This window comes from Colletotrichum tamarilloi (genome assembly GCF_030869305.1).
Source record: "Colletotrichum tamarilloi strain Tom-12 chromosome Unknown Scaffold_1.1, whole genome shotgun sequence".
Lineage (NCBI taxonomy): Eukaryota > Fungi > Ascomycota > Sordariomycetes > Glomerellales > Glomerellaceae > Colletotrichum > Colletotrichum tamarilloi.
This window is the reverse complement of record NW_026849384.1, coordinates 320,317-332,320: the sequence shown is the minus strand read 5'-3', so window position 1 is coordinate 332,320 and position 12,004 is coordinate 320,317. Positions and strand designations below refer to the sequence as shown.

The following is a 12,004-nucleotide window of genomic DNA, read 5'->3' as shown; positions in this document are numbered from 1 at the left end:
AGCCAGTTCTTTTCCTGCTGCTGCCCAAAACGAGTGGTCCTCCCAGACCATCCCCACCCCGTCCTTTCCTTGCCGCCCTTCCGCTTTATAGGATCGGGGTGTCACTTGTTCGGGTGTTAATGTCGGCCGATGGATCCTGTCTCTTTCTCTCTTTTCCAGACAAAGTACCTACTTCCGATACTTCGCACTCCGTTCCAATAGTTCAGTACGAATCTGATACTTACGGATACTCTCTCTCTCTCTCTCTCTCTAAAAGTCAACAGGACAGGCTGCCTCCAACACCAAAAGTCCGTCCGTCCACTTATTCTTCCCCTCCCCTTCGCCTACTAGTTTGGCCGGCGTCTCTCCCGATTGCTCGTCGCAGCCTACCGCAGTACCACAGTACTACTGTCCATCCAGCGTCTGGCTGTTTGGGAAATCAAAGTCCGCGTCCGCGCAATCTACATCCGGCGTACCATCTGTACAGTAATACACACTACGTGGCCCCGACCCCGTCGCCCCAAGTTTCTCATGCCTCAGGTTGTTTTTCTCCTGAACCCCCGGCACCCACGGGCAATCTGAGACTGTGAACCCTCGAGATTTCCAGAAAAAGCGAAGCTTTCTTGGCAAGGCTCCCTCTTCGCTCTTGGCATATGCAACCAAGAACATCCGCTGCCAGCATCTCTCAGATCCCAGCTTGCCTGCTAGCTATTCCATCATCAAATCAATTCCCCCTCCCAACCAGCCCGCCAGCCCGCCACGCCCACGCCCGCCTAAACCACCCCCAAGGCCCATACTCCGTACTCCGTACTCCCTACGCAGTCCTCTCTACACTGAGGTGCTCCAGACGACCAGAGCACAGGTCCCTTGACCGTCCCGACACACCGAGACCTCGTGGAGTCGGTCCTGAACCCGCCCGCCCGACCTACCGTTTTCCCGTCCTCGAGCCAAGACAAACCCACTGGGACGTCCAACAATACCGTCGAGTCTCGACTAACCCCCCCGCCAAAAGCTGTAAGCCACCAAGGCGTCGCTGTGCGAATCCCCTCATTGCATGTCGACGTCGAGGCTGCAACTCAAGTCGCCTTTGCTGCGCCCCCTTCCCCATCTCCACCCCGAGCCTGAACCTAAGCCTGAGCCTGAGCCTTTCCACCCTCTCCGCTCAGCCAACTCCTCCACCGTCGCCGACATCACCGTTCTCGTCACCACCCGCCACGACCATCACCACCACCACCGACGACTCCCACAACTTCACGACACCGCCAAAGGCCCGGCCCACAAGTCGTTGCATACATGGGCGCATATTCGCATTCCAACGGCTCCGTCGAAGAAACAACCTCCTCCGCTCGCTCATTCTTCTCTCGTTTCGCTCTACCCAGCCGATCGCGTTCGCGTAACCTCGCCGACTTCCACGTCCGCCCCGACGACCCCCACCGCCAGTACTCGGCTGGCGACCATGTCTATGGCGCTGTAGTCCTGACCGTGGTCAAGCCCATCCGCATAACCCATCTTACTGTTGCCCTGCATGGCTACGTTCGCGTGCACAAGGGGCCAGCCGTCAGCGAGCCCCCCGTCGCGAAACCCGCCTTGTCCGGACGCTCCTCGGCGCAGTACCATGGCAACGGCTATGCATCGCTCTTTCAGGACGAGCAGGTGCTCAGTGGTGAGGGCAGGTTGGAGGCCGGAAAATACGAATTCAAGTTTGATTTAGTGTTCCCCGAAAAGGGCTTACCTAGTAGCATTGATGTACGTCCGGATTCCGCGACTGACACGACAAGGGATACTTGCTAACGCGCGTGCGTTTAGTTTGAACGAGGCACGATTTCCTACATGATAACAGCAACTCTGACGCGTCCGACCTCGATATCTCCGACATCGTCCTGCGATCGAAAAATCCAGTTGGTTGAGCAAATAGACATTGGATCCCTCGCGCCGCCGCGCCCTCGAACCATCTATCTCGAACCCATCTCCAAGAAATCAAGACGAAAGCGGACCGCTGGCAATGAAAAGAATCCGGCCACAGTGGAAACTACGGAGCAAGGGTCAGATGTCGATCAACACGATGCCGAGCGTGCGGTAGAGTCACCAGCGCCAACAGAAGATCACCCTCACGATCCGCTCGAATACCCCCGAAGCCCAACGCATACGGATATACAGAGCGAAGTCAGTGGTGACAGTACCGTCAGCTCAAGCACGGGCATCAGTCTAGCAAGAGCTGAGCCTCAGCTGGCCAGTAGCTCGCTGACAAACTCCAAAATGCAAGCTGTCGACGAAAAGACGATCACGGCAACGATTGAGATGCTGAAGGGCGGCGCATTGCCAGGTGACACAGTGTCAGTTAAGGTCTCGGTGCAGCATATCAAACGGATAAAGAGCATGCATGGTGTTATTGTCACCATGTACCGGCAAGGCAGGGTTGACACGGCACCGCCAGCCTCTATGTTTGCAGACATTATGTCGAAAGAAGAGACCCGCAAGCTGGCGAAAGAAGACTACTACCCGCGGTCACGGACCGGTTTGGGCGGCTTGTCACTAACCTCGACTTCGTCACTGAGCGTCTTCCGAAAGGACCTGTCTCAGTCCGTTGCCCCGCTCATTATCGATCCGGTTACATTGGAAACGACGGTGACAGCATCGCTCAAGGTGCCCGAAGATGTCTTCCCGACCATCAAAGGCGTGCCCGGGGATATGGTCAGCTTCAAGTACCAAGTGGAGGTCTTGGTTGATTTGGGTGGCAGGCTCGCGAGCCAACTCCAAGGTGGAGGCCAGTCTAGGGTGGCTCAGTTCGCGCCCGGGTCAGGGGCCAACGATGGCAACAACGCGGCGCTCAACTCGTGGGGAGGAAATGTGTTAGATACGGACCGGTTACGACGCGAAAAAGGGGTCATCTCTGTCGTTTTTGAGGTTATTCTAGGTTCTACGGATAGCTCAAGGTTGCGTGGGCGGAGTAATACGTTGCGGACATACCAAATGCGAGAAGGGTCGCTCAGCAGGGAAGAGGTTTCTAGCCCCTGGCCGACCGACGACATACACGCAGACGACGGTGAGAGCTACTGGCCGCAGCCTCCTGAGATGCCAGCTCCTCTCAGCCGGCAGCCCACCATCACGATACACCCCACGAGTCCTCCCGAGGAGATGCAAGCACCAGCTTACGTACCTCCCCCACAAGTTCCGGACGAGGGGAGGATGACGGAGAAAGAGCGGGCACGTCGTCAAGAGGAGAGACTTTTACCGAGTCGACCGCCCCAGATGTCAGAAGCAGGCCCGTCAGGGGCATCAGCACCGGAGCCGAATATCTACGACGCCGAGGATGAGCCCCAGCCCGTACCGCAATCGCATTATCGTGGAGCAAATGGAGTGGAGGAAGAGCCATCCGCGCCAACGCTGGATGACATTTCTACACACCAAGAAGCGCGGACAGAAGACAAACAGGAGCTCGAACGGCAACGGCTGTTGGTCGAAGCCAGCGCGCCACCGGAATTCCCAGACGACTACGATGCGGGGCCCAGTGCATCGGCGTCAGCACCGCCAGCAGACGTCGCCGAGCCGTCGGCGCCGGTATTAGCGGATGAAGACGACTACGGCCAGCAGTACAGTTACAGCACAGAAGCAAGCACTGGACAATCCAGCCACCAACAACACGCAGCAGGCTCAGAACAGCTGCCGAGGTATGAGCGATGATGATACAATGGGAGGGGGGACTGGGGTTGGAGCACGAGGCATGAAAGAACAATGGGTGAATAGTGTATAATAAGTGTGGTTGTTGTGAGCATTTGCGAAGTGCGTCATCTACAAAGTAACTATAGAGACACGAACGTGTGAAACGAAATTTTGAGAGCGAAAAATACAGCAAGCAATATGACATATATTTCAAATTTCGTTGCGGGGACTATTGTGCACCAGAGGAACATCTACATCTTTATAGATACGTAATGGTACATATTGAAAAATGACGGACCAAGTCTTGGCGAACGTAGCTTGTCCCGCCCCAGCCGCATGGCATATGCAGATTTGGCGCGCGGCGAGCCGATTTGACATGCGATGCACTCGGCAGCCACCCATCTTGGCACGATGTTGTTTGCATAGATTATCAAATTTGGTCCCGAGTGTTTGGCACCACCACAGCACCACAGCCTGGGCGGCTGCTTCCAGCCCCCAACCTCTTGGCTGCGAACCGTCTCAAGTTTGTCCAAGTTCCTTTCAAGTCGTAGTTGCGAACTCGACGGGAATGATTGGGTCCCGGGTTGGGTGTGGTGGACGGAGTGAAGGGGATAACCAGAGAGCACCGACAGACCTATGGATTCCGGGTTCGTGGGGGGGGGGGGGGGGGGGGGGTGGGGGGGGGGGGGGGGGGGGGGGGGGGGGGGGGGGGGGGGGGGGCACGCAGGGGCGCCCGCGACGGGGGGGCGGGGGGGGGGGGGGGGGGGGGGGGTGAACTAGACGGTCTGGTGAGTAATGGTAAGGTACAATAGCTCCCCCCCCCCCCCTTCTTTTTGCTGCCTACGCCTGTTTTGCTTGTTGGAAACTGCTACATGGAACACGGGAAGGGGGAACGGGGGAACGGGTGATCCACCGCTGCGACGAAGAAACAGTGCTTGCCGAAGGCTTGATTTGGGCGATCAAACGCTGCTGCCCTTGTCTTGTCCTCTTCCTCTCTTTTTTTTTTTTCTGTTCTTGTTACAGGTTGTCGTTCCGCCGCGTTCCCGCCATTGACGGATTTTCCGGCATTCCCTTTCTTTTTCGGAGTTTCTGGGCAAAAAGAAAATGTCACGCTGAAGGTTGAGGGTTGGGCGGGTATTGACCATTTCGGCCCCCCGAGGCCGGCGCGAGCAGATTTCTGGAGATCAAACATGTCGACTGTTGTTACTGCTGCTCTTACCTTGCGCTAGGCAATCAAACTAAACCATCTGCTTAGAGATTTGTGACCTAAATATGCGTTACGTAGGCATCCAGATATGGTTTGACGTCTGGTATGACGCTATTGACAAGTAGGCTAATTATCCAAGGCCAAACCCGACGAGAGAAAAAGAAAAAAAAATGCCAGAAAGTCGAGTTGTAGTCGGCGGCAGGCCGCATGAGAGCGTTTCCAAAGGGAACCAAGACCAGCCAAGGAGCGGGAATGGGGCGTGGCACTGGAGAGAGTTTGAGACGCCAACACGTCGAGACAGCCGTCGCCGCAAAGCTTGGCGGTTCGAACGGTAGGAACGGTACGGTACCGTTCCTTCGAAGGGGGCCGCGCCCGGGCGGCTGGACCCCTTTGCTTGGCATTAATTGTCAGATCGTTTCTGTCGTTGGTACTCCGTACCTAGTCGAATACCTGCGCATAGTAAGGCAGGTAGTACTAGAGCCCAAAGTTCTACTAGCATCGTTCCTGATAGGCGGGCGCTGTGGCAGCCAAAAGCGTGTGAACCTAGGTAGAGATCACTTAGCCCAAAGGTAAGATCTGGCAGCTCATGTGATTGATTGATTGGTGTGCGTCTGTGATACCCGTTCGTGAGCGTTAGAGATCTGGGAGGTTTAGTTCCGGCCAATCAGAAGAGAAACGGCGGATGCTCGGCATGGTTCTCTACCGCAGTACGATGGGATCACTGAATGCTTCGGTGGCTGAGTCTCGTGCGTGGTTTCCATTCTGCTGTGCGGCATAGGATAGGTACGAACACAGCAGACGCAGCGGCAAGAAAAGAGGCTTAGCTGCAGTGCGTTGTTCTCTCTTCGTTCGGTTGGGTCTGCTGCGCAAGTGTGGAAATTGAAGGGCACCCAAATCGCGCCAATGTTTGCTGGTGGGGTTCGTTCGGCACGTTCATGCGGGTACCGGATCCATCTGGCATCTCGATGCCTTTGACCAAAGTGGAGGTTTCTTAGGAGGTTCCCTATCAAATGTGAAGAGAACCTCAAACAGTGACACCTGACGTTTTGGATTTGGGGTGTCATCATGGTGCTTCTGGCTCGCCAGCTTGCAGTGCTTGTGTGGGTATTGTTCATATTGGGCTGTCTTGTTATGTATTTGAGTATAACTACCGGTAGTCTACAGTAGTAAGAAGAAGTGTCTCTCCGGTCCGCGTGAGAAGGTCAGGTCAGCCGGGACGAGCGACGTAGACAATACGCTGGAAATGTCTCGCCAGGGGACGTGGCCTCAGTCGCATGACTACATGTCGTGTGCGACCGACCTTGGAAGTTGCAAGACTCTCCTTTCCCAGGCCGTCGTCACCTCTTCCCTTTCCTCCCATGCGACGCAAGCGCCCACGGAGATGCATATCGCAGGTGGGAGCAGCGAAAGTCAAGCGCGAAGACGAGCCCAGCTCCGTCCTAGCCACTTTGGCGGCAGCTAACCACCCAACGACCTACCTAGACTCACTCTGGCCCGAACCAAGGGTGCCTCATTCGTGTTAGTACGCAACGAACGCGAACCTCGGAATCCGAATATCGTTGAGGGTGAATTGAATCTGTCATCATGGCGTTCAATGCTGCGGCATATACCGAGTGACGGTCCATCTATGCACCGCGCCCATGGCGAAAAGCTATGGATGGAAATTGGGACGGAGCGCTTTTAGATGGGTAAGGTTGTAAGGCGCAGTAAGGTAAGGTAATCGCCCACGAGCTGCTCCCTCCAAACAGAATGTGGTCCTGGGAACAAACTCGGCGTTCAAAGACTTGCAGCATCATCAATGGCGAAAAAAAAAAAAAAGAAAAAAAAAAAGAGACAGAAAGAGGCGGGAGAGAGGACGCATCACCATGCCGCCACCAGGGACACGCATCCGGCCAATCAGGCGGTATCCACCTTTCCCCAAGTTGTGGCTGGGGCGCTGGCGGTGTCGGCTGTGGCCCTGCTGCGCTGCGCTTTGGGTCAGGTCTGCAAGGAACAGTCATCACCTTCAGCCATGCCGGGTCTAAACCGAGTCTTTAGGTACTGTGGAAGAGTGCTATGCAAGCACTGCAAAGTTCCCATTATTGGACACGGGGGCCCCGGTAGCCTAGTGGTTAGTTGGGTTCGGGATTACTCGCGGGTACCTCAATCTATCGCGCTCATCGGGCCTTGGCCGATTGTATTTCGTGGCTCCCCGCCCCGCCTGAAAACGTGTCCGTGGTGATAAGTCGGGGTTCTTTCGCTCATTCGGTCCCAGTGGAGTGCTACCTACTTTACGGCATGCGCAGCTGTCTCGGGGGGGCACTGTCTTGGGATTGGGGAAGAAAAAAAAAAGCTTCGATTCCTCGGCCCCGCAGCTCATCGCTCTCTCCGACTGACCTCAGCACAGCAAAAAAGAAATTGTGTAGGTCCCTAGGTGAATACACCACGCAGGGCACTTCACTCTGCATACTGGCTGGCAGTGGCAGCTGGGTAAGGGTACCAAAGTACCCATCCGACGACGGAATACCTACAGGCTACACTACACTACGTGCCTATACGTGCCTATGGGAACTAAAATGCTTAGACTGAAAAGTACTGGGCTGATGCGTCGTACCTACCTTACACCTCCACTGTGACTGAGGTGGGACGGGGGGTGGAGAGGAGGGGGAGCCACCAAGCACCATCGCCCAGCCCGTCACTTTCGATGCAGAGCAGGGATGTCCTCGAACCTGTCACTGGGCCACTTCTCTCTTTCACTGCCTTATTACCGTGCCTTACTCCATACAGCCCTTTTTATCGACACATGTTTCCGCTCTTCTTCTACCGCTGCCGTCTCGGAATTCTTTCATCTCACACACTCACTCTTATCCACCAGTTCGCCTCTCTCTGTCTTTCCCATCAGATCCTCCCCATCATTCGGCTCTCTGAATAGCTTCATTGTTTCACATACATCTCAAGCAATCAACAACAAGTACACACGTACACAAGATGGCCAGCAACGACTACTACAACCAGGGTGGCAACTACAACAACCAAAACTATGGCCCTCCTCAAGGCGGTTACCCTCAGCACCCCCAAGCTGTAAGCACTCACCCTCGTCTTGTCCTCCCCCATTCCTCACGCCCAGACAATTCTTCTCCGTTGGCGCATTCCAATGCCTCAGCTTGATTACATGCGCCGGGCCTCTCTCTACCTTACTCACAATCATGAATTTGACATGCGAACTACAATCACTAACATCTTCAGGCCTACGGTCCCCCTCAAGGAGGCTACCAGCAGCAGCAGGGCGGCTACTACCCCCAAGGCGGCCCGCCGCCCATGCAGTACCAGCAACAGCCTCCCATGCAGGCGCCCCGGCAGAAGAAGCAGGGCGGCGGAAACTGCTTGACGGCCTGTCTCGCCGCCCTGTGCTGTTGCTGCGTCATTGACGAGACGTGCGAATGCTGCGCAGAATGGTGAGTTTTCTCTCTGTCCTTATCTCAATCCATTATCATATACGGTGACTAACGATATCCCAGTTGCGAGTGCTGCTTCGACGTTTGCTAAATGAATTGAGAAAAAATCTCCTTCACTCACCCACTTTAGCTCATCTCAACAAAATGAGAGCCAGAGCGAGAGATGATGTTTTTTTCTTCTCTCTTTCAATTTACTTGCGGGATTCAGCAAAAAACCTGACATCCTCGGTGTGTCAAAAGTACGGTCTGTGGTTTCCGTTCAAAGAAAGTGGGGAACCCGACGGGATCACGGCGAATACCTAACGTCGAAGAAAAAACTGTAATTGGCTCCCAACAAATTTCCCAAACGACGACGACAGGCAAGAGGAAGGAAAATTGATGGAAATCGACGGCTCTATCTCACGCGGCCTCTCGCACGGCTCAATCGGCCTCGACTGGCGCAAAGCAAACTCGCAAAAGAACACGAAACCTGAGACGACGAAATGAAGTTGGGATGGTTATAGGGACGAATCGATTGGAGGAAAGCGGAAAACTTTGGGAGGGACGGGGTTCACGATGGGTTCAGCGACCTCGTTGATTACTTTCTCCCCACGGGCGTTCATGGCGCTGTTCTCTCCATCTACCTGTCAAATCTGGATGAATTATTTGTCGGTGGGCGCATTTTTTATGCGCCGTAATGACTTCCTTTCTGTAGTAGTCTTTATTTTTATTTTTTTTGTGGCAAATCAACACGTATACCTCACTAATATGAGTATTGAAACTTGTGGTCAACGTGACGTGAGATGAAGATATGGACTAAAGCACCAACGTTCAGTCGCCATTATCGTCCATGGGCTTGTGTGCCCATATCATATATCTATATTTACTGAGCGTTGAACAGTTATGGCGAAATCACAGAATGCTGCAAGCTTCTCGTCAATCAAAGTTAGGACAATAACACCGATGTTTTTATTCCTCTCAAACGCAGCTAAGCGCCTCACAACTCAAGACTGTTCTTGGTTGGGAGGCCCAGGGCGTGATTCGTCGCTGGCCGTCATGGAGACTTTTTCTAAACCGCTACCAATGAATTCATCCCTAGTTGTCCAGCTGGACATAGTTGGCAGGGAAGAGACCCTGCTTGCCACCGTAGGAACCGAACCACCAATCCTCATCAGGGAACTCGAGGTCCTTGATCGTTGCATTCTCGGGGAACGAAAGTTCTACAGACTAAGAGTCAGCATTGATAAATCAAAAGAATAGGGGATGCGCTTTTCTTACCATTATCCTCAGCAGCCTCGTAGTCGAATTGCGCGGTGGCTGTTCGGCCGCCAGCGGCAGCTGCCGGTTCTGGCTCCGCTTGAGCCGGTGCGGGAGGAGGGGCGCTTCGTGCCGCCGGCGCCGGTTCAGGCTCATCCTCGACAAGCTCGACGTAGTTGCTGGGGAACAAGCCGCTCTCGCCGCGGGAGTTAGTTCCCATCCACCAGTCCTCGTCCACCATCTCGATGTTTGTGACATATTCGCCCTCGCGAAGCTCAAGCTCATTGTCTTCCGCCTTCTCGTAGTCGTATTGAATCACAGCGCGTTTGCCGCCGGTGTCCGCTTGGCCCGCCGCTACCTGCTCCTGACCAAACGATTGCTCTGCAACAGCTGCGGCAGCGCCACGGCCGGCATCGTTGTCTTCTGAAAGGTCCTCCTCCCTGGGCAGCTCTTGCTGAGTAGGGATAGGGCGGGGAGGTTCCCTCTCCTCGGGCGCCTCCATCTCGACCTGGGGTCCGCGAGATACGGGCTGCGCAACTCTGATGGGAGACTGGGGCTCCTCCTCCTCCTCTTCCTCTTCAGGGGATGGCCTAGAAGGCAGACCGGGTAGAGCGAACCCACCGGCCGGGGGAGGCCGGGAACCGCTAGGTGGGGGAGGAGGAGACGGCTCATCGTATTCTTGCTGCTGGGGCTGCTGCTGCTGCTGAGGCTGCGACTCGCGGGGAATAGGCGGGGCTCCGCCGGTGAAGCGCTCCTTGAGGGCACCAATGCCGCCACTAGGAGAAGCGGGCGTCTCGATACTTCGCTGGGCATCCTCGCCAGTGTTCTCCTGGCTGATGGAGCCCTTGCCGTACTCGGGCATCTTGACGGGTCCCCAAGACTTGCCAGAGTAGCCGCTCTTCCACTCGCCGGTCGATTGAACGCCAATCGGAGAAGTGACTGGAGGCGAGACAACGTTGGATACGGATCCGCCCTGCTTTCCCTTCTTCTCGGCCCAGAGCTGAGCTGGCGTCTTGCCACCTTGGTCGGCAAATGTGCGGCTTGCGGCACCCACTGGTGGAGGCGCGGGAGCGGAGGTTGCGCCGAATCCAAGACCACCGGGCGCGGGGGCCTTGGTGCCGGTGAAAGCTGCCGCACCGCCAAACTTGTTGGCGACCTTGGGCTTCGGCAGTGACGTCAAGCGTTCTGACTGGTTGAATGCGGCACTTCGCTCGGCCAGCGACTTAGGCCGCTCGTCTTCCTCGGGCTCCTGTGCCGCAGCCTCTGAGGGCTTCTGTGCCTTGGCGCGAATAGCTGCGATGTCGACCTTGCCGATGGGTTCGTACGCACCCTTGACCGGGGCAGGCCTGTCGTCCTGCTGGTTTTTCGCTGCGGCGCGAATCGCAGCAATGTCCACCTTTCCAACGGGTTGGTATGCGCCCTTCACGACATCAGGCCTGTCTTGGGAGCCGTTTCCGTTGAAGCCGGAGGGTTCTTGCCGTTGCTTCGTGAGCTCTGCCATGTTGACCTTGGTGGGCTTGTACGCAGATTCGACCTTCTCCAGCTGGGACCGAGTCACCTGAGGCGCATCGTCTCCCCAGCCATCCTCGTCGACACCTGCGGGCTTGCGGTTTCGCGCGGCGACGATGGGGTTGACGCCGCTTGATGATGTGGTGGGTGTGAAGACGGGCTTAGAGGCAACCGGAGGTGGGGCAGCGGAAGACGTGGAACCGCCTGCTGAGTACTTGGCACCGGAGGCATCGGCAATCTTGCGCATGACGCTCTCTGGCTCGAGGTCGCTGTCTGAACGAGCGGTGATCTGGACGTGGTAGCCGTGGAGGATCTTGGAAACGGCGGCGGTATGGGTGGTGAAGTAGCCCTTGGTCCTCTCGGGGACACCGCCTCCGCACCAAGCAATTAGGGCGTGCTTGGGAAGGCCAGAGTTGGGATCCTTGACCTTGACAAAAGCGAACTGGATGCGGCCCTCGTTGAAGTCTTCGATGAGCTCCGAGAGCTCGCCATCTACGTGGGAAAGGACACATGTCAGCGCATTGTCTTCCCCCGAGCGAGGTCGGGAGCTCGGGCGAAAGAGCGGGGGAACTTACCACCAGTGCTCTGGACCTTCAGCACACTCTCCTTGTTGCCGCTGTCTTGGAAAGCATTGGCCAAAGGAGCCTGAACTGAGAACAAGGCCCATTGAGCGTATGTCGGGGAGCTCGAGTTTGGGGGCGGGCCGTTGATGACTCCCTGGTAGCTGCTCTTGATCGAGGGTCCGTTGATGGACAGATTGAGTGACGCCATTGCGAGTTTGGGCAGTAAGCTCGACTAGCAGTGGTCGTCGATCGTTGAGTCGTCAGTAGATGAGGGGGATTGGTGAGGGGGGAAAGAGGTATAATAGTAGGGTGGAAGATGTTTAATCGTAAAGGTCTCCGTCGGAGAGTCGCCTATGTCTGACGGGCAAGAAGCTGACGTAGCAAACCAGCCCTCTCTTCTATTGCAGAAAGTCGTG

The 12,004-nt window shown here is 55.8% G+C and overlaps 4 protein-coding genes across 4 annotated transcripts; 3 read left to right on the top strand and 1 right to left on the bottom strand.

Annotated features, from left to right (window-relative positions):
- Positions 1 to 1,272: 1,272 nt before the first annotated feature.
- On the top strand, positions 1,273 to 3,660 carry CTAM01_00106 (arrestin; the record flags this gene model as incomplete). The annotated part of the gene is made up of 2 exons (XM_060516160.1): positions 1,273 to 1,725; positions 1,786 to 3,660. The coding sequence occupies 2 exons, from the start codon at positions 1,273 to 1,275 to the stop codon at positions 3,658 to 3,660; spliced, it is 2,328 nt and encodes a 775-aa protein (XP_060388786.1).
- Positions 3,661 to 7,813: 4,153 nt separating this feature from the next.
- CTAM01_00105 (uncharacterized protein) lies at positions 7,814 to 8,371 on the top strand (the record flags this gene model as incomplete). The annotated part of the gene is made up of 3 exons (XM_060516159.1): positions 7,814 to 7,906; positions 8,072 to 8,280; positions 8,344 to 8,371. 3 exons carry the CDS (start codon positions 7,814 to 7,816, stop codon positions 8,369 to 8,371), a joined length of 330 nt encoding a protein of 109 aa, XP_060388785.1.
- A 464-nt stretch (positions 8,372 to 8,835) lies between these two features.
- On the top strand, positions 8,836 to 9,066 carry CTAM01_00104 (uncharacterized protein; the record flags this gene model as incomplete). Its single annotated transcript, XM_060516158.1, has 1 exon — positions 8,836 to 9,066. The coding sequence occupies one exon, from the start codon at positions 8,836 to 8,838 to the stop codon at positions 9,064 to 9,066; it is 231 nt and encodes a 76-aa protein (XP_060388784.1).
- A 288-nt stretch (positions 9,067 to 9,354) lies between these two features.
- Positions 9,355 to 11,796, bottom strand: CTAM01_00103 (SH3 domain-containing protein; the record flags this gene model as incomplete). The annotated part of the gene is made up of 3 exons (XM_060516157.1): positions 9,355 to 9,479; positions 9,538 to 11,517; positions 11,601 to 11,796. The coding sequence occupies 3 exons, from the start codon at positions 11,794 to 11,796 to the stop codon at positions 9,355 to 9,357; spliced, it is 2,301 nt and encodes a 766-aa protein (XP_060388783.1).
- Positions 11,797 to 12,004: the final 208 nt, after the last annotated feature.